This window comes from Myxocyprinus asiaticus, chromosome 38 (assembly GCF_019703515.2).
Source record: "Myxocyprinus asiaticus isolate MX2 ecotype Aquarium Trade chromosome 38, UBuf_Myxa_2, whole genome shotgun sequence".
NCBI lineage: Eukaryota > Metazoa > Chordata > Actinopteri > Cypriniformes > Catostomidae > Myxocyprinus > Myxocyprinus asiaticus.
Window position 1 is genome coordinate 2,261,528 of NC_059381.1, and position 22,943 is coordinate 2,284,470.

The following is a 22,943-nucleotide window of genomic DNA, read 5'->3' on the forward strand; positions in this document are numbered from 1 at the left end:
GGGTACAGCAGACACGTGACCTTTTGTCTGTGACCTCTGAGGGTACGATGAGGCGGCCAACCTACACAGAGAGAGATGAATAAAGAACCAAAGAACTTAGCATTTTTCATACAATGCTAAACCCTGGGATGCATCTGTGATTTCTCACCTCTGCGCAGCATGTGTTCTCCCTGCAGTAGCTGAACGATGGCCGTCTGTGTAGCAGGAACCAGTATGATGCTGCCATCTTCCCGTCCGCACACCAGTCGCCCCTGAGACGGGATATAAACGCTGGCCGTCACTTTGATGGGGTCGTTAGAGCCGGACAGAACACTCAGTTGGTCAATGATGCCCGCCGGAGAAGGAGCTAACTTATCAAACGCCTCCTGCAGACTGATGCTGAGAGAAACCTGGAGCTCTGAGAAGAGAAGAGAGAGAAAAATACGATATTTCAAAAGTTTGAATACACATTCTCAACTTCATGAGGAGTATCCTGGGATGGTTTATAAACAACATTGATGGAGTTCACATGAATGCTATACATCTGATCACTGCTTTTCCTTCACTATCCACTCCAAATTACACTGCAAATTCACATATAGGCACACTTTATGTTTGTCTACAAAACTCATTTCAAGTCAGTATATGTAGTACTTTGTGTGGCCACCAGAGGTCAGTACTATAGCTGCAGTACTGAATCCAAGCAGCAGAGGGCGACATTGTACTGCCAGATGCTAGAGACTTCTTTACATGACACAGTCAAATGAATCCAATCTGGCACCTCACATGCCTTTTCACTCACATGTACTTTATTCCATCATGAGTCCTGTATTATTTGAAAACCAAACAGACTAGGAAGAGATCATGCAAACCAGGGGTGGGCGGTGTGACCACAATTTTATGAGTATTTTTATCATGGTAATATCATAATATCGTTATTTTTGCTGGAGATTCAACTGATTTTTCTCAGTCATTTGTACAAAAAAAAAAAAAAAAAAAGGCATAAAGGAAGAATAAAAGTACTCTATACGACTCCAGTGATTTAATCCGTGTCTTCTGAAGCGATCCAATCGGTTTTGGGTGCGAACAGACCAAATAGTAACTCCGTTTTCACTATAAATCTTGACATCTGCAGTCTAGATAGCGCGATCATGATTTGAAGCTCGATCACACTTCCCCACACTTGACGCATGCATAAAGTGCTGTACACATTGTACATTAAGTGCCAGTTTACAAAACAAGGCAAGTTTATATCCTAATATCTAACACCGTTTTAACAGAACATGACACAGGGGGAAGCTTTGTCCATAAAGACCTTTATGTGCTTACCCATTATCAGTGTTGGGTGTAACGCGTTACAAAGTAACTTGTTACTGTAATCTGATTACAGTGCAAAGCCATATGCATAGGTGTGGTTGAAAAACAGATCAATATTTCAGTCCTGTTTTATAATAAATTCTTCTCCCTGCCCAGTAGGTGGAGATATGCGCAAAGAATGTGAATCGTCAAAAACAAAAGTAGAATGTGAAAGTGAAAGTGGAGATTTATAGTAAAAAAGGACTTAACTATTGATCTGTTTCTCATCCACACCTATCATATCGCTTCTGAAGACATGGATTAAACCACTGGATTACTTTTATGCTGCCTTTATGTGCTTTTTGGACCTTCAAAGTTCTGGCCACCATTCACTTGCATTGTATGGACCTACAGAGCTGAGATATTCTTCTAAAAATCTTTGTTTGTGTTCCGCAGAAGAAAGAAAGTCATACACATCTGGGATGGCATGAGGGTGAGTAAATGATGAGAGAATTTTCATTATGGGATGAACTGTTTCTTTAATATCAAGGCATGGAAAACACAATTTTCAAACATTTTCAAGCTTTATAATTTCAAAAGAGCAAGAAAATTCTGTTTTCCACAATATGACCATATTAAATAGACTTCAGTACCTGCAGCGGATGACAGCGGCTGTAAGGGAGATGTTTCCGGAATGCTCCACACCGTCAGTCTGCCCGCAGAATCTCCCTGAATCAGTAGTTTGTGGAACGGCTCCCTCCGACCGAAAAAGAACCGTGTGACCGGCGGACAAATCAGAAGCTGCAGTAGACCAATCATAGAAACGTTACACACAAAATATCCACAGTTCAAGAGAGATCTCAAAACACAATCTCTGGCTCTGCCTGTTAGCCGTACTATCGACTGCAGAAGCTCACAAGCCGTCTATGAACCTCTGGGTAAAATCTAAGGTGTGCTGTTATGGAAGCAGCATCTGTATGTGACTGCTAGAGCTGTGAGCATTTAAACATGAGCATCTGTTTCCTGTGAGAAGGGCGATTATCAGTTCATGCAGGTTTATGGCTGAGAAATGGGGACATTAGCCAATTTAGTGATGATGGTGAAAAGTATAATTCAGCTGTGTTGTGTTCTGTTGTCACTATCGCTGTGTTGGATCTGTTTTTAGATAAACGAGTTTTGCTTGAACGCCCCAATGTCACGAGGACGACTGTGTGAACTGTTGCTCTCGTGTCCTATCATGAACGTGCACAGGAGATCAACGGTCAGTGAACATTTTCACTAAATAATACATTAGATTTCAGTTTGTTTCTCACCAAATCTTATCGTATACTTTAATAACAATCATGAGTCTCATGAATAATTTATTAGACTTCTGAATTATACTTTTGTGTTCTTTTGAAGCTTGAAGAGGTGGTCACCATAAACTGCCATTGTATGACATCACTGAGCACAACATTTCTTCACAATTTCTCCCTTTGTGTTCAGAAAAAGAAATCAAGTCATATCGGGTTACAACAACACAGGGGTGAGTAAACAATGACTGAATTTTCATTTTTGGGTGAACTAACCCTTTAATACGGTGTCGTTTGCGGTATGATTTGATGTTGAAATGACCCTTTTAAATGTGTAATATTGATACATACGAGAGCTGTATGTACTCTGAAATATTCATTGCAACCTGTCTTTGCAAAGTTCCACCAATGAGCTTTCTTTTAACGATAAACACACACTCACACAAACACACACAAGTATAAGTGCACACATCCAAACCCACACATTAAAACATGCTAATAACTACACACAGGCACTTCTACACACTTCAAACTAAAATAAAAGAATAAGAGAATAAGAGACAGATCAGTTAATAAAACAGAAAAACAACCAGAGAAATAAAATGAGTAGAAACAAGGACACATTACACTTCCCGGTGATGGTCTTACAACACTAATAATATTATGTCCAATTAATCATGTCGAAAAATGACATTAAATATCAATGGTTTTATTAATTACATAAATAACTTCAGTTATATTTAACTGGACAATAATTAAACATTCCATTAAATACATGTTAACAGACAACTCAGTAAATTCGATTATTTCTTGCATTAAGTTTGTCTAAAAAACTAAGACTTCAAAAACTAGCAAACCAAACAGGGCCGAATCTATGAACAACCTGCTTTATTTGTCTTTTACTAGCTGGCTAAATCTGTCAGATTAGCAATTAGCATGCTAGCTCGTTCAGCCTAGCGCTTTAAGAAGCTGAAGCGACTAAAGAAGCTCAGGGACTTTGCATGCATCTTCACCACGTGAAGACCGATGAACGGGAGTCAGTGATTGGTCGTGTTTAGTGGGAGGAGCATGAGAATTAGCGAATCAGAGTGAGTGGAGCAAACTGACTATCAAACAGACCGCAAGATGGACGCAGGAACGCCACAGGGAGCTCTCAAGACATCCAATCAAATTCACTGATGCAATGCTATATAATTATGACATCACAAGCTCATTAAAGGGTTCCCACACCTTTTGACACATACATTTCTAAGACTTTGTGGTTAAATCTGGGCGATACTGCCAAAAACGAATAACTAGTTATATTATTTTTTTTTGCCTTAACGCTCTCATTCTCTAGATTTGCAAGAAATTTAAAAGCCCAAAAAAAAAGTGCATTAAAATCATTGCGATATTCACAATGACGCTTAAAGGATTAGTTCACCCAAAAATGCAAATTCAGTCATTGTTGTCGTAACCCGATATGACTTGATTTCTTTTTCTGAACACAAAGGGAGAAATTATGAAAACATTTTGTGCTCAGTGATGTCATACAATGGCAGTTTATGGTGACCACCTCTTCAAGCTTCAAAAGAACACAAAAGTATAATTCAGAAGTCTAATAAATTATTCATGAGACTCATGATTGTTATGAAAGTATACGATAAGATTTGGTGAGAAACAAACTGAAATCTAATGTATTATTTAGTGAAAATGTTCACTGACCGTTGATCTCCTGTGTGCGTTCATGATAGGACACGAGAGCAACAGTTCACGCAGTCCCCTCGCGACATTGGGGCGTTCAAGCGAAAACTCGTTTTGTTTATCTAAAAACAGCGATAGTGACAGCAGAACACAACACAGCTGCACACAAAACAGAGAACAGAACTAAATTATATTTTTTTGAAAGTTTTTGGACCGGTCCCAGCTCACAGTGTATGGACATCCGTGCGATTTAAAAAACAAACAAAAAACAAGCGATCGATAGAATGTACCGTCACTCGTCACAGCTGGTTAGGACAAAAACTCTGATTAACATAGAAAATATTCCTTTTATCACGTGTCATTTGCCGTCAAGTTAGGACAAAAACTCTGATTAACATAGAAAATATACCTCCTCTATGTTTCTGTTTGATTACTGAACACTCAAAATAATAAGGCTGGACATAGAAATGCATCAATTCTTCAACTACAAACTCTTCAGACATGATCAGTAAGTTCTGTTCTCTGTTTTGTGTGCAGATGTGTTGTGTTCTGTTGTCACTATCGCTGTGTTGGACCTGTTTTTAGATAAACGAGTTTTGCTTGAACGCCCCAACGTCACGAGGATGCTGTGTGAACTGTTGCTCTCGTGTCCTGTCATGAACGTGCACATGAGATCAACGGTCAGTGAACATTTTCACTAAATAATACATTAGATTTCAGTTTGTTTCTCACCAAATCTTATCGTATGCTTTCATAACAATCATGAGTCTCATGAATAATTTATTAGACTTCTGAATTATACTTTTGTGTTCTTTTGAAGCTTGAAGAGGTGGTCACCATAAACTGCCATTGTATGACATCACTGACCACAACATTAATGCACAATTTCTCCCTTTGTGTTCAGAAAGAAAGTCATAGAGTTATAACAACACAGGAGTGAGTAAACAATGACTGATTTTTCATTTTTGGGTGAACTAATCGATTAAGTACGCTGGTTTCTGCCACAGTTGATTCAAAAATGTGATTCAGTAAGTCATAATAATAATTTTAAGTAATTATTAAGATGATATAATGAATATGATATTATAATGAATATCATATTATAATATTCCTAATTTTCTCATAATAATGACTTACTATCTCAAGATAATAAAAACCTTTCTTGTAATAATCACTCTCATATTAATCAATAATAATTAATTATTATGACTTGTAATGACTATGAGAAAGTTTCTCATTAGTATGAGATACCAAGTCATTTTGAGAATTTTTTTCTCAACGTTATAACATTACCTCTTAATTATGAGAAACTAAGTCATTATCACACACTCGTATCACAACTCATAATGACTTAAAATGTCATTATTATGACTTACAAAACCTAATTTTTAATCAACTATGGCAGAAACCGGCTTCCATACTTCTTTTTTTTCACCAGCAAAATCAATGCAAATATATTGCTCAACTGGTTTGACCGATCCATTGGAAGAAACGACTTTTGCTCACAAATCAGACTACTATGGCTTGCGAACAAATTTTATTTAATCCAAGAGCAATATTTAGCGTTTGAAATTTTTAGAGCAGAGCATAGCTAGAAAAATTAACATTCATTATAGAAATTTCATTACATTTAAAATTGCATTAATTGACTTTGCCAGGCCTGGAAAATACATTTTAAAAATCCTCACATGACTGTGGGAACCCTGTTATTGTGACATCACAATCCTGTTACGAAATCAATAATGTGAAATACATTTTACATGGAACTTATTTTTACAACTGTCAAATAAAACTGTCAATATCACAATAAAAAAATATTAATTATATTATAGTAAGCATTTAGTATTTATGATGCATAAAATGTGTCAAGAGCTCCCCCTGCTGGTAACGCCAGCTGGCGTATCTGCGTCTTACTGTCAGTTGGGCTTACTGGTGCCTCTAGAGGCCGCTGGCTGTATTGCAATTCAGGAGTGTAGAGCTCCAGATCACAACCATTGTCAGGGAGACACACCACAACACACTGCCCCTCCCACCCCTCCTGCGGCTGGGGCGGGGTGTAGAAGGGGAGACAACAACAGACAGAGTAAATCATAAATAAAACATACAGGCACAAAATACTATACAAACAGCAAACAAAGAAACAGGACCGGGCAAACCTTTTTTACACAACATTTTTACACAATTTCAAACACATTTACTAATGTTGACACAAAAACTAAACTAAAACGCATTGTGTTTATAAACACAAGAGCTTTAGGTTTCTAAGATGGACCCTATATACTTCCATAATGCATGTTCATGGTCTTATTGTGAACAATTAATTAGTCCACATAATTTAAATTTTAAATGTAATATATGGGTTGTGAAGTGTTTCACGGTGACTTTAAATCAGCGTTAAAATAAGTTTTGAATGTACAAGCTAGTGTATGGCTACCTACACACTATACATCACACCTCATAATATGTGTGTGTGTGTGTGTGTGTGTGTGTGTGTGTGTGTGTGTGTGTGTGAGAGAGAGAGTGGGCGGGTTTGTGTGTGTGTGTGTGTGTGTGTGTGTGAGTGTGGGCAGGTTTGGGTGGTTTACGAGGACTTTCTTAGGTTATAAACTGGTAATTACAAGGGTATTATGCTATAAATATGGTTTATGAGGACATTTCTAGTGTCCCCATAATTTAAATCGCTTAAAAAACATACTAAACTATGTTTTATTGAAAATGTAAAAATGCAGAAAGTTTTTTGTTAGGGTTAGGTTTAGGGGTAGGGTTAGGGTTAGGGGATAGAATCTATAGTTTGTACAGTATTAAAATCATTATGTCTATGGAGAGTCCTCATAATGATAGCTGCACCAACATGTGTGTGTGTGTGTGTGTGTGTGGCTGACCTGTTTGTCAGCACGGTCTGCTATGCTGTACACCAGAGGAGGAATGGAACCTTCCGTCGTCTTCCCCACATTAGTGCGGAAATGTTCACTCGCCGGGATACAGCTGTAACACACATACTGCTGACTGTAGCTCTGACCTCTCTAATAGTTAGTCATCATAGTTAGCTAAACTCGAATTGGCGATGAATGGGGGACCAGAGAAAATTACATGTTTGCTTACCCGTTTGTTCTAACAGCAAAAGAAAAAATCAACAATTATGCTTTCACAGCTTTGCAAAAGAAGATAAAAATATACAGCACTGGACAACATCAGTAAGAAGAGAGAAACAGGCCACATTTTCTGTCACTCCCTCAGCAGCTGTGTTAAGATGCCTCATCGCAGCAATGGTAACTGATTTTTAAATACGTATTCCAGTGTAATATAATACACAGTACAATGTTATACATTTACACTAAATATTTTACAAATTTGAAATATAAAAAAATTTGCTACATTTACTTTGTTGAAGAAGACGGAAACGCGTCATAAAAGGTCTGTGAAAAGGGTCCATTGGTCTGAAAGGATGTGGTCATGCTCAGATAAAGGGTGCGTGTGTGCGTGCGTGTGTGTGTGGTCATTTGTTGAAAGATTTAACTGGTTCTTGGGTAGTGAGGTTATCAAGGTAATTTGAAAGAGTATGTGTAAAAAGTATAAGAGTGTACCTACTATAAGAGTAGGTAGTTAGGAAGTGTTGTCATGTGTAGGTAGTTTGGAAGTGAGTGGTTATTTGTTGGTAGTTAGGAAGCGTTGTCATGTGTAGGTAGTTTGGAAGTGTGTGGTTATTTGTAGGTAGTTAGAAAGCGTTGTCATGTGTTGGTAGTTTGGAAGTGAGTGGTTATTTGTTGGTAGTTAGGAAGCGTTGTCATGTGTTGGTAGTTTGGAAGTGAGTGGTTATTTGTAGGTAGTTAGGAAGTGTTGTCATGTGTTGGTAGTTTGGAAGTGAGTGGTTATTTGTAGGTAGTTTGGAAGTGTTGTCATGTGTAGGTAGTTTGGAAGTGTTGTCATGTGTAGGTAGTTTGGAAGTGAGTGGTTATTTGTTGGTAGTTAGGAAGTGTTGTCATGTGTAGGTAGTTTGGAAGTGAGTGGTTATTTGTTGGTAGTTAGGAAGTGTTGTCATGTGTAGGTAGTTTGGAAGTGAGTGGTTATTTGTAGGTAGTTAGGAAGTGTTGTCATGTGTAGGTAGTTTGGAAGTGAGTGGTTATTTGTAGGTAGTTTGGAAGTGTTGTCATGTGTAGGTAGTTTGGAAGTGTTGTCATGTGTAGGTAGTTTGGAAGTGAGTGGTTATTTGTTGGTAGTTAGAAAGTGTTGTCATGTGTTGGTAGTTTGGAAGTGAGTGGTTATTTGTAGGTAGTTAGGAAGTGTTGTCATGTGTTGGTAGTTTGGAAGTGAGTGGTTATTTGTTGGTAGTTAGGAAGTGTTGTCATGTGTAGGTAGTTTGGAAGTGTTGTCATGTGTAGGTAGTTTGGAAGTGAGTGGTTATTTGTTGGTAGTTAGAAAGTGTTGTCATGTGTTGGTAGTTTGGAAGTGAGTGGTTATTTGTAGGTAGTTAGGAAGTGTTGTCATGTGTTGGTAGTTTGGAAGTGAGTGGTTATTTGTTGGTAGTTAGAAAGTGTTGTCATGTGTTGGTAGTTTGGAAGTGAGTGGTTATTTGTAGGTAGTTAGAAAGTGTTGTCATGTGTTGGTAGATTGGAAGTGAGTGGTTATTTGTTGGTAGTTAGAAAGTGTTGTCATGTGTTGGTAGTTTGGAAGTGTGTGGTTATTTGTTGGTAGTTAGGAAGTGTTGTCATGTGTAGGTAGTTTGGAAGTGAGTGGTTATTTGTTGGTAGTTAGGAAGTGTTGTCATGTGTAAGTAGTTTGGAATTGAGTGGTTATTTGTTGGTAGTTAGGAAGTGTTGTCATGTGTAGGTAGTTTGGAAGTGTGTGGTTATTTGTTGGTAGTTAGGAAGTGTTGTCATGTGTAGGTAGTTTGGAAGTGTGTGGTTATTTGTAGGTAGTTTGGAAGTGTTGTCATGTGTAGGTAGTTTGGAATGTGTGGTTATTTGTAGATAGTTTGAAAGTGTGTGGTTATTTGTAGGTAGTTAGGAAGTGAGTGGTTATTTGTTGGTAGTTAGGAAGTGTTGTCATGTGTAGGTAGTTTGGAAGTGAGTGGTTATTTGTTGGTAGTTAGGAAGTGTTGTCATGTGTAGGTAGTTTGGAAGTGTGTGGTTATTTGTAGGTAGTTTGGAAGTGTTGTCATGTGTAGGTAGTTTGGAATGTGTGGTTATTTGTAGATAGTTTGAAAGTGTGTGGTTATTTGTAGGTAGTTAGGAAGTGAGTGGTTATTTGTTGGTAGTTAGGAAGTGTTGTCATGTGTAGGTAGTTTGGAAGTGTGTGGTTATTTGTAGGTAGTTTGGAAGTGTTGTCATGTGTAGGTAGTTTGGAATGTGTGGTTATTTGTAGGTAGTTAGGAAGTGTTGTCATGTGTAGGTAGTTTGGAAGTGAGTGGTTATTTGTTGGTAGTTAGGAAGTGTTGTCTTGTGTAGGTAGTTTGGAATTGTGTGGTTATTTGTAGGTAGTTTGGAAGTGTTGTCATGTGTAGGTAGTTTGGAAGTGAGTGGTTATTTGTTGGTAGTTAAGAAGTGTTGTCATGTTTAAGTAGTTTGGAGGTGTGTGGTTATTTGTAGGTAGTTTCTACCAGTGTTAAATATTCATTAACGTTGATTCAGTGAATGTGTGTGTCATGTTCTATATTTAATATAAAATGATTATAATGCAAGGCAAGCATGTTGCAGATAAATGTCCCTTTTCAGTGGAATTTAGTGTCAGATTTGGAATAGATTAAGTATTTTAAATGCGTTGCATAAACACATTTTTTTATTTTTTTGTTTTCTGAAGGTTGGTTTCTTTTTAGACAAGTCAACTAGTCCACTTCAAAGTTCCACACATCCCTAGTAGATAGATGTTGCTTTGTTACCTGGCTGGTAGTTTGTAAATGTAGCTGCATCCATCTTCAGTCCATATAATCACTTTATCAGCAGCGATAAATTCTCCTCCTGCCCAAGACTGATTGTTCTCACTCGGGACCGAACAAAGAAGAGAGAAATCACCAGCATCAAACACCTACAACACAAACACGAATCATTATAAATTATACCAAAAAAAAAAAAAAACTGAATGCATAAACACACATTCATACATTCCCACACTCACCCTCCAGTACTTTGAACACACCACCAACAGGGAGAGCTGTGTGAAAGTGCAGAAGGAAATACTCTGGCAACCCTGACAGTAGATCGGCTTTGATTCCTCCTCAAACACCGGATCCAGATCCTGATAAACACACACACACAAACACTCTACAATGAGATTGTCCAGGGAGAAGCACCAGTAGCAAGACACATTTCATTATATCCATCTATACAGTATGAGTGTATGATCATCGAAATATACAGTTGAGCATTCACCTGCATTCTGCTGACATCATCGGTGATAATCCACACTTTCAGAATACCAGTAACAGATATAGCTACAACTGTGTCCTCTGAAACACACACACATACACACACACAAATTTATTATTCAATTAAAGATGTTGTTATTTGTTATTTTGAACTGTAAAATTGTCTAAATCGTGCTTTTGAGGCAGAACTACTTTTCTAGATGGAGTTTCTGGTTCTTTGCGCCATGTAAACACTGTATTATGCATGAAATATTCCTTTTAGATCACCCATAAAAACAGCTTCTGTTTTCCTATGACCATGAACAACATCATTCTTTTCTCGTCATAATGGCGTCCATTACCTTGCGTGCGGTGTGAGTGAACTATGCTCATAGAACTGATCCAGTCAGGTGAAATCTTGGATACCAGCGAGTACAAGACCTCCAGACTGGTGGCGTCCACCACTAGGATTTCTGGGTAATGTCCGTGGCACAGGAGACGTCCCTCCCTCTGTGTGCCGATGGTGAACTGATAAAACTACAGAAACAGAGCAGGAGAGAGAGAAGTGTTTGAAAAAATTATGTTCTGAAAATGATGTTTTCTGTAGTTTATGAAATGTCCAAGTACAGATATGCAGAACCGATGTTTAATAATTGTTTAATTTATGCCTTTTTGCACAACTGTAACTAAAAAAAAACAACAGACTACAACAATAAAAGCATAATAGCATCCGCCTATAAATATATTCATTATTATAAGTAATAATAAATAATATAAAAATAATACAATATAAGTAATATAATAAATAATAAAAATATAAGTATTTTTTCAACAAACAACAAAAGTCTGTGATATGTCTTATATAATTAGATATGTAAATAAATGTGTATGTGGCTGTATTACCTGTATACCGGTGTGTGCACAGGCCAGCTTTGTGAACTCAATACAACGTCCATCATTGACATCCCATAAACACATTTCTCTGTAAAAGACACACACACTCCATTAATGCACACAGAAAAAGCCCCAGGATGAAACTGTGCTTGCACCTTATAAAAAAACATTTAACATGTGCTGGCAGACATATTTCACCATCTAAACAATACATTGTTATCTTACAAAAGTAGCGTTTTTGTGCCGATCCATTCACCTAAAATGAAAATTCTGTCATTTACTTACCCTCATGCACAGTTTATGGACTCTATTAATTATCTGATTTGATTTGAGAGCAAATAAAGTCTTAAATAAGATCTAATAAGTGATCATATGGCTTCAGAAGACTTGGAATATGATGCACGAGTTGTATGGCACTTCTTGGTGCTTTATAAAGCTTTAAACCAAGTTACTATGTACAGCCATTGTATTGAGCTCATTCAATGAGACATTCATTAAATTAATTATATTGTGTTCCACTGAAGAAAGTCCTACAGGTTTTTAACGACACAAGGGTGAGTAAATGATGACATAATTTTTGGGTGTGCTATTCCTTTAAATTGATCATATTAAACTTTTGTATGATTTTATTTTCCCCCTAAAACCCACTTTTATTTGGTTTGATACACCAAAATGTCCTAATTTGGTTTTCTATGAACAGTTTTCGCAACTCTTCTATATGTAAATGACCTCTGTTATGACTGGCTAACCTCTTTGTATGTGAAATGAGAAATAAGATGCCCAACAAGTTGCTAAGTATGACATAAGTGTTGATGTGTAAATGTGGGCGGCCATATGTTAATGAGCTCACGACTGTGACATCATAGCTTTATGATGTCTTAAAATGATGCCTAGGTAGGCAGCTCACACGAGCCCATGACAAACCCTCTCGCTCTCTCTCACCCGCTCTCAGAGGCGCTGACGAGGTATTGTTTGTCACTTCCTGCGCTGGCCTTGGACAGACAGGTGACGGAGGCCGTGTGACCGAACAGCAGAGCCCGGGGATTAATCTGAACACAAAGACAAACACAAACACTCATTAGATAATCCTGAGCGTTCTCACAACTGAAGATCTAAGTGTGATCTCTCACCTCCAGCTCTGAGGTCATGTCCCAGATGCAGATCTGTCCATCATGGCAGCCGGTGATGATGGTGGACAGATCGTCCATCACCAGCAGACTGGAGATACAGTGAGTGGGAGCATTACGACCCCACAGAACGATGGGTAATACCAGAGTGTTTCCTGTCATGTTCTCTGTGATACTGAAGAGAGAGAGAGAGACAGAGATATTATTAGATATATATTAATAGAGACACCATTTTCTGTATTGACTATATCAATACTTTAAGTACTATCTAAGCTTGGGCAATATTGTAAATACTGACAATCATGACAATAAAGCTTTGTTGACTCTGAAAGAGAAAGATATAGATAATGTGTTTTTTGTCTTGTTTTGTCAACATGATTGAAACATGAAATTTTGTGGGTATATTTTTGATATATCTTGAAGCTATACTTTTGAAAAAGTGTGTATTTTAATGTTTATGTACTGGCCCAATTCACTTACATTGTAAGTGTAAATGCGATTTTTCTTTTTATATATATATGAGTAATGGAGGGACGAGTCGAAATTAATTTTTGTGATAACTAACATTATGCCACAAATGCTGTCAACTGAGCTTAACTCTGAACAAGAGCGTTCCTTTAACTGGTCCTGCGGTGTGTTAAACAAAATGTTAAAAGTCCCTCCTTTTTTTTATCCTTTAAGCTCAGATGTGCCCGCGATTTAAAAAAAATAATTGTCAAAATATTAATAACTACAGTCTTGACCACCACAAAATAGGTATCGCTTAAAAGCTTACAAGCTCTACTTTCCAATGCATGTAGACATTATGACCAAAACTGAACAAGTGCTTTGAAATATGCAGACAAATCAGAAGTGTTCCGTTTTGATTATTTTTTTATTTATTTTTTTATTTCACTGTACATATTATTGCAATCAGTAAAAACATCAGACTGATCAAATAGCCATGTGTCATATGTTTGTGGAAAGCTCTCAAAGAGTAAAATACAACCAGCCTATTTGTTTTACTTGCAGACAAAAATATAGCGAGTAATAGCCAAGTGTATGTCTTTGACAATTATATTAATGCTGCTTATATGTTGCGTTCTCGCTTGTAACTTCACGAAAAATAAACGGAACATAAAATATCATTCCATTACTTAGAGGAGGTGATTATCTTTCAAACGAGCCCACACACATGGTAATCAGATGCATAGATCATTAGATAATCCACATGAAGCACAATGTTACAGTACATGACACAGACTCAATGATGACTCAAATGGCACAGAATGAAACCCATTCTGTGAAATCTCATTACTAAAATCATGTCTGCATGCTATGCAAACCTTTAGTCATTGTTGTGTGTGCATGTGTAATTAGTTCTTATGTATACAGTAATTATTAGGGCTGAACGATTAACCGATATAAAATCGAAAACACGATATGACCACAGTGCAATTTTCAAACCGCGAGGGCTGCTATTTAATTAAATAAATAAATAGTCTCATGGCTGTGCACAGCGGGCACATTTAAAATATTCCCATGAGAGTGTGTTTTTGTTGACAGCAAGGCAGATGAGAGCATTTCACTGCATTAAAAGTCTGTTGTCAACTAACCTTCAAACAACATAAACTTCTGTCCCTTCAGTTTTCAAAATTAAAGCTTCCACCAAAATAAAGGCTTGAGGGTTTACCGGGACTGCATAGTAAGCTAAGAAATTATTAAAGAGATAAATTACTATTAAATAATAATATATTATTATAGTAATAATGATAAATATTATTATACACTAATATATTTCTATAACAATTTCTTAACTTAATATTATTATTATTGCAATAATATAAAATTCAAGTTGACCGGGTTTAAAAAATATAATTATGAAAAATGCTTGTCATGCTTTCCCCCCCCCCCCTGTTTTATTTATTATTATTTTTATTTTTTTAGTGGACTCAAGTGTGAACACCATTTCTAGAACAGTATTTCCCATCGGCAGTAAAGCATGGGCAAAACATGGTTTAATTTAGGTTAAAAGGAATCACACGTTTTGTGTTTTATGTTTATCATATTGCAGTTCAAATAGCAATCGCAATTTTTTTTTTTCAAAATAATCGCAATTCAATTTTTTGGCCAAATCGTTCAGCCCTAATTATTATAATGTTTTATTTGTTCGGAGAGGCTTTTGGACACATGGAGATGTTTTTGGACACTATGACAAATTATATTTGTAATGCTATAACATTTGATTAATTTGTTGTATCAACACAAAAATTGTATCAGATACAGTTCACATGATTAGAAACAAAACAGAAGCAGTTTTTCAGAGCCATCTTATTTACACCAAGAGATATATAATGTCAAATCAGAAAAATAAGACAAAAAGTACATTTTGGGGTCAATTTTGTGTGTGATTTTTCAGCAGTTGCTTAGGCTGAGAGTCTCAAAATGTATCACAATCTATATCATTAAAAATAATATGGAAAGTTTTCTTTACAATGATACCAAACACTTGACCCTACATGTTTTTTTGTCAAATTATAAGCCTTTAATTTTGTGTATGCCACTGAAACAGGAAATCTTTAAAACACCTTCAGAGCTTAAAGGGTTAAGGGTTAAAGCGAAAACTGAAGTTACAGTGAGACACTTACAATGGAAGTGAATGGGGACAATTTTTGGAGGGTTTAAAGGCAGAAACGTGAAGCTTATAATAGTATAAAAGCACATATTATTTCTTCTCTTAAAGCTCATGTATCATTTGAGCTGTAAAGTTTTTTTTAAATTGTAATGTTTACAGTCATTTTAGGGTTTTAGGGTTTGTTGACATTACATAATCATGGCAACAAAGTTGTAAAATTGTCTATAACTTTACACAGATGTGGTTAGTAAGTGATTTTATGACACTAAAATCCTGTTAACACACATATTATGTCTTGTGGCTATACTTTTGAAACAGTGAGTATTTTAATGTTTACAGATTGAACCCATTGACTTCCATTGTAAGTGTCTCACTGGAACACACATTTTTTTATTTTATTTAATTTTTTAAGAAAAGGAGGGGCAAGTCAAAATACATTTTTGTACATACATTATCCCACAAATGCTGACGATTGAGCATAATTTGCATTGAACCCGGAATATTCCTTTAATATGAGCTAATAAAAGGTGCATTCATGATAAAAGAGTTAGCAAAATGCTGTTTAAAATAGTTTGAAATGAAGTATAGCCTATAGTCAATTTCCCAAACAACAACAACAACAACAAAGGAAAAAACACAGTGTCAGAAATTCCAGAAACACAAAAATGAGGAAGTACAAAAACTGGCCAAGTTGAGTAAATGAAGCTCTGACATTTAAATAAACTACAGATATGAATGAAAACTGTATCAATTACAGCTGGAAAAATGTAACCTCTCAGTGTTAAAATAGGGCTGGGTAATAAAACATTCTCAATATTTATCGCAATAAAAAAATCCACGATATCGATGATAAGCTTTTGAGTAATTTTCTATATTAAGTCTATATTAACACTAAATGTAGCATTCTACATCTAGATGCTAGAAAAGCAGTTTGGCTTTCTCAGATTGTAAGTTCCTAACGTTAGCCGCCTTGCTATGCCAGTCACCGTGGATTTATTCCATCCGGACTGAAAGACATCTCATCGAGGGCATTTTCTACATTTTCTCTCCCTGAACCCCCATTCAGTATCATTCCTCAGTCACAAGGGCTTCTATGACCTCATACTTGGGTATCTGAATGTAACGAAATATAAAAATAATTTGAATGTAAACATATGCTGTCATTATGTTTCAAAAAGAACAGATGAGCTTTTAACATTCTTATCCAACTGCACACGATTGATAAACTCTATAGAATATATAATATTTTGGTAGAAGATGCCTCAGACACCACTGCTTTGACTGTCTCTAGGCCCCTAATGCAGTTTTGTATAGACTATTTTGACTGTTTAGGATTTTTTTTTTTTTCTGCCAACTTGGAAGTTAAAAAAGTGCAAATGCGAATGTATATCATGATAAATATCGATATCGAATGATATAAAAAAAGAACATTGTAATAATATTTTTGGCCATATCGCCCAGCCCTATGTTAAAATACTTTCTATCCCAGCTTAATATACAGAGACAACTATAAGTAAACCATTAATAGATTAATGTTCTCGACTGTAAACAATGTGTCTGTGGCACTATAAAAATTCTTGTTTGTTTTGAGTGACCTGCTTATACCCGCCCCGAACAATGTTTCTCAACCAATGGCATGAGCCGGGGGGCGGGACTATCTGAACAACTGAAGACGAGGGGCATATTCGGAAAGCTGTTTTGAAAACGTTTATTTTTTATTTTTGTGAATATTCATAGCTATTTTTACAACATGAAGCCTACACAGCTCACAGTATACAAGCTTTCAAAAAAGTATCCTTTTTGGGGGGGGGGGATTTTCTCCCCTTTTTCTCCCAATTTGGAATGCCCAATTCCCAATTTGCTCTAGGTCCTCGTGGTGGTGTAGTGACTAACCTCAATCCGGGTGGCAGAGGACGAATCTCAGTTGCCTCCGCGTCTGAGACCGTCAACCCACGCATCTTATCACGTGGTACGTTGAGCGCGTTACCGCGGAGACATAGCGCGTGTGGAGGCTTCACGTTATTCTCCGCGGCATCCACGCACAACTCACCACGCGCCCCACCGAGAGCGAGAACAACATTATAGTGACCACGAGGAGGTTACCCCATGTGACTCTACCCTCCCTAGCAACCGGGACAATTTGGTTGCTTAGGGGACCCGGCTGGAGTCACTCAGCACGCCCTGAGATTCAAACTTGCGACTCCAGGGGTGGTAGCCAGCATCTTTTACCACTGAGCTACCCAGGCCCCCCCCAAAACAAAAGTATTCTTGACACATTAACTGATCAGAGTGCTAACAAAAAAAATCCAATAAATATGGAAAATAACCATATTTACTCCCCAAGATGATAACTGGACATGTGAAACATGAAATAATAGCATTTTCAAAACTCAAAAACTGAGTTTCTCTGGAATTCCGACCAAATGTCAGATGTGCATGTCACAGGTTAACCTCAAACTGACCTCAAAATCAATATCCTCCTTTTAAAACAACACATAAACAATGTGAATTATTCTTGCCTAAGTTCACACTATCAAACCCTAATGATTTACACCAGGTGTTATTCGTTCAACTGTAGTTTGAAATCACACCAGAATCGAATCAAAGCCCTTACTGATTAAACAGCAGCCTGTTATGTAACATATAGATAAATGGACATCAGAGATTCTGACTGTAAGTACTATTGAACACTTCTGTAAGCGCTGATCCAATACAATCCAACAAAACCATCCTAAAACATCGACAACTGAAAGCTAGTTTCTGCTTCGACATCATGAAAATGAACTGATTTGTTAAGATAGCCATTTATAACAACAATCCTTGTATCAGGATTCATATCAACTGTAGCCAAAGATCACTTTTCAGCCAAGCGATGTATTGAATAATGACTAGAAACTATTCAATTGGATTTTCCAAAGCGTCAGAATTGAGCGACCATTCAACGAATCCAGAAAATGTTCTAAAATTAAATTAAATTGGATTCAATCCAATTCAGTCTGTAGTTTTGTTGAAATACACATACACACTCATAAAGGAAACAAATCCAGCAAACCGACATGTTCACCACAAAAAATAAACAAACCTTACCTTTCATGTTTACGTCTCTTTAGAGAAACTCTCAGTCTGCGAAACACTCGTATAACCTTCACCAAATGAACCAACTTCATCCTGAAACGATTCCTTTGCAGATTTCGAGATCATAAAAGAGTATTTCCCCAATGCTTCTGTCTCTCTCTTTCTGTCTGACACTCCCAACACAACAGCAGACGAATCAAACAAACCCTTTCAAAGCAATCAATGACTTCTCATCCGTACACACGGTCACAGCACGAGAGGACAGATTCACTGAGCACATTTACACAACTAATGAATTCAGAATCAATTTTATTTAAATGGTTTCTGATCTTCACACACTTAGAGATGTTTCTGAAACTCGATACAAAAAAAGCAGTTGAGAACAATATACCTGCATACTTATTGACTATAATAAACCATAATATCAGGCGATATTTAGCCATTGTGTGATCATCATCCCATTGAAACGTGTCAATAACTCCTACTGACAGCCTTAAGGCCTTTTCACACCAAACGCATAGCGATTCTCCGAATCAGAATCAGAATGAGCTTTATTGCCGTGTTCTCACATACGTTGGTGATAGGAGAAACAAGCAAGTACACACAGAACATTACAGTGAGACAGAATATAAAACAAGAGTATAAATAGACATAAAATAGGACATATGACATAGAATGGTGTATGTACATGTGCAAGTGGTAATGTATGTGCAAGGTAGAGGTATGTACAGTTATTGAATTTACATATGTACATGAGATATTTATTTACATTATTGCACTATGGGGGAGTCCTGAAGGCAGTTTAATTGTTCATGTGGTAAATGGCCTGAGGGTAAAAACTGCACTTGTGCCTGGATGTCCTGGCACTGAGTGCTCTGTAGCGCCAGCCAGAGGGCATCAGTTCAAAGAGGGAGTGGGCAGGGTGTGTGGGGTCCAGAGTGATTCTACCTGCACGTTTCCTCACTCTGGAGACATACAGGTCTTGGAGGGTGGGCAGGGGGCACCAATAATCCTCTCAGCAGTCCTGACTGTCCGTTGTAGTTTCCTTCTGTCTGATTTGGTGGCTGAACCAAACCAGACAGTTATAGATGTACACAGGACAGACTCAATGACGGCTGAGTAGCACTGAGTCAACAGCTCCAGTTGCAGGTTGAACGTCCTCAGCTGGTGAAGGAAGTACAACCTCTGCTGAGCCTTCTTCACAATGGAGTCTATGTGGGGGTGTCCCACTTCAGTTCCTGAGAGATGGTAGAGCCCAGGAACCTGAATGACTCCACTGCTGCCACAGTGCTGTTCAGGATGGATGGTTGGTTGGGGGGTTGACATTGGACAACAGAACAGCCAGCTGTTCAACCTCCCATCTGTATGCAGACTTGTCACCATCGCGGATGAGGCTGATGACCATGGTGTCATCTGCAAACTTCAGGAGCTTGACAGTGGGGTCTTTTGCAGTGCAGTCATTTGTGTACAGGGAGAAGAACAGTGGAGAGAGAACAGCATCCCTGAGGAGCACCACTTTGTCGCAGCGCGATTCGGCACAAATTTTTGCTCCAGGTGAGAATGGCTCATTAGGAATTTATTGTTATGACTCAAAATGTTGATCACGGCGGAAAATTCAAGTTTGGTGTGCAAAGGCCTTTATGCATGGATAATAATGCACGTTTTCTGTTTTTCATTTTGAGTCAATACTGCACAATGTGTTAAATTTCAACCATTTTGTGCACGTCTCATTTGGTAACTAGCGCTGCATGATTATAACAAAAATCATAATTGTCCATTATTTCCCTTGCTATTGTACTTACGATTCATTTCAACTATTCCTAATACAATCTACATTAAAATACTTATTTTGGGTGGTTCAACTGCATGTTTTTTGTTTGTTTGTTTTTTATGTAGGCTGCACATTAGGGATGGGCATTTTGGTCATTTTGTCTACTCGAGTACTCGGACTAAGTACTCGTCGAGTACTCGAGGGGCAATGACATGTACATAACTGTATATATCATAACATGTCTGACAAACATCTTTGGCAGCTGCACTGCATCTTGTTGTTCCAGCGTATCGTCTATTAATTATTATAGGCTGTTATAAAATAATCTGTTACAAAACGTACAAAAGATTGCATAATCAAAATATAATGCATTATATTTTGTCATTATGTGAAGATTCGCTGCCCAACTCAGTGAAAGTATGTGCACAACACACGTCTGTCTGTTCTTCCTTCAAGTTACCGTAGTAATCTTAGTAAGTGTGCACCAGTTTTTGGCTTAACTAGAGATGCCATAACCATCATGTTTTAATGTGCGTGTTAATTTGAAGTTCAGTTTTGAAGACGCTGCATTCTGTTCCATTTAGCTGCGCTCTGTCAAAGTGTTTGAAACACTCGCCTGCTGTATATGCATTGAGTCCACTGCCACACGCCTGGTGTGTGTGTGTGTGTGTGTGTGTGTGTGTGTGTCTCAAAGTGTTCGCTCCTTTGGGGAAAGCAGCGATGCTCCATATTGTTGTTTCTGTGATGATTCATGAAGCGTTCCATTCAACTCGGAGAGTCTGGATTTCCAACTTTCAACTGGGGAAAGTGCAACGGAACGACACTTTATGTTGGACTTCTAACTTGGAAACTCGTGCGAAAATCTTCAACTCCCATTTCGTCGAGATGCAGGTGTGTGTTACGTCACGCAAACACGTCGGCACCCAGGGCAGTAACATTTACAGTCAGAGACATTCACTTTATCAAATAATATTCATTAACGAGTCAAAGTTCTTACATTAAATGACAATAAAATGTGTTAAGCAAATGTTTTGCAGAGACAGGTGTTCAAAACACGGTTAATTACACTCTCTTTTGATCATCGTTTTTTTACATCAGTAATGTCCTGACTATACTCTGTGATCAGTTGAATGCTATTTTGGTGAATTAAAGTACCAATTTCCTTCCAAAACAGCAAAATCTGTACATTATTCCAAACTTCTGGCAGCCAGTGTGTGTGTGTGTATGTCTATATATATAGACAGCATGTGTAATAGACATGGACTGCTATAATTGACAATTTTCATGATTAGTTAATTGAGGCAGCTGTAATTGCTATCTCGATTATTTATTTGATTAATTGTGTATTGGTAAGATTCAATTGTCTCATTACGCGGCACTCTAGAATACTTGATTGTGATTGGTCAATGGCAGTATGCCGTATTTAAAATATTTGTATATAATGAACACTAAAGTGTCCAAAACAACCAAATTCCTATATTGCTGTGCTAGTTTCAAGTCTCTTGTTTTGATTCCACGCTCTCTTTTTAAATAATTTTAACTCAAATCAATATTTCACACCGATATACTTATTTATTTGGAACGTAGCCATGTAAAAAGCTGGATTGCATACAGTGTGCTGGTCATTATTGCAAAATAAAACACTTCAAGTTGATACTAGACTCCCTGACACAATTCTGATCACCCTGAAAGGTTTATTTTATAATAATTACCAGCTGACTGTACATTATTCCTTACTAGTTTAATTATATATATATATATATATATATATATATATATATATATATATATATATATATATATTTTGTTATTAACCCTTATGTGACCTTCGGGACATTTTTGTCTTTTTCATTTTTGTTTTTTCGATCATTTTGGCCGTGTTAATGCCAACGGCATAAATTTTGCCAATGGTGTGTATTTTGGGGGAATTTTGATATTTCAACCTCAGTTCCTATAATACATCTATAATACACTGTGTACACAAAATAGTTACACTCAGGACCTTCAGGATAAATATGTCCCCATTGAAACCCATTAAAACTGCAATATTTGATCCCAGTGCCATTAAAGCATAAAATCATGAATTCTATGATATTATGCTTTCATTCCAGAGTCCTGGTTTCAAAATTTACATTTTTTATATTTTCCACCAGATGGCGCCATTTTTCTCATATTTAGCCTATGGAGCAAATACAAGCTTTTGTCATATTCTCTGTTTGCTGTATTATAGAGCACTGCAGGCCACTGCAGGCTAAAATTGCGTAGGTGTGTTAGTATGAATATTATAGTGTGTTTTGTATGTGTGTATTGAGAAATGTGTGTGTATGTATAAAAAAACAACAGTGGCACTATGTAAACAAACGGGCATTTAAAGGGTTAAAATCCTGAAAACGAATGAATATTTGGTAGCTATGATCAGGACTGATGTTGGTTTAAAAAGTTACATTAAAAGTGGAAAATAATATTAATATATAATATTATTATGGCAGTTTTTTTGTCCTCTAAGGACCCCTGAGTAACTTTTTTAAATTGACACACAAGGGTTAAATCGGCCACCATGCTCTTTAGATATTTTATCAGCCTTTGAAAAAGCCATAAGTCAACCAATGTACTGACCCAATACAGGATAAACGCAGATTTTTTTTACCTACAATTCTACAAATTCATTCAATTACATTTCTCAGTTCTGCTCTTGTAAATCTATACCTTCATTAAAACACTGAGTTCACAGTGCAGCTGTTTAAAAGAACGTGAATCATGTGACAACAGTCTGAACAGATGTTCATATTCATATATATATATATATATATATATATATATATATATATATATATATATATATATATATATACACACACACACATCATGGTAA

General features: G+C 37.0%; 1 protein-coding gene across 3 annotated transcripts in view; it reads right to left on the minus strand.

The window, feature by feature from the left end:
* The window catches only part of LOC127429231 (WD repeat-containing protein 7-like), a 157,041-nt gene that overhangs the window by 133,654 nt on the left and 444 nt on the right, over positions 1–22,943 (minus strand). For 2 of the 3 annotated variants that reach the window (XM_051678124.1, XM_051678123.1), the window contains exons 2-13: positions 12,615–12,786; positions 12,427–12,533; positions 11,494–11,572; positions 10,953–11,127; positions 10,616–10,692; positions 10,362–10,481; positions 10,126–10,271; positions 7,133–7,235; positions 6,181–6,294; positions 1,929–2,076; positions 149–397; positions 1–61 (exon numbers count right to left, since the gene is read on the minus strand). The exon at positions 1–61 is cut by the window's left edge and continues 160 nt beyond it. In XM_051678124.1, coding sequence (XP_051534084.1) covers positions 1–61; positions 149–397; positions 1,929–2,076; positions 6,181–6,294; positions 7,133–7,235; positions 10,126–10,271; positions 10,362–10,481; positions 10,616–10,692; positions 10,953–11,127; positions 11,494–11,572; positions 12,427–12,533; positions 12,615–12,773 — 1,538 coding nt within the window. In that variant the 5' untranslated portion in view covers positions 12,774–12,786. The remainder of the gene's footprint in view (positions 62–148; positions 398–1,928; positions 2,077–6,180; positions 6,295–7,132; positions 7,236–10,125; positions 10,272–10,361; positions 10,482–10,615; positions 10,693–10,952; positions 11,128–11,493; positions 11,573–12,426; positions 12,534–12,614; positions 12,787–22,943) is intronic. The other variant, XM_051678125.1, reaches the window with a different exon arrangement.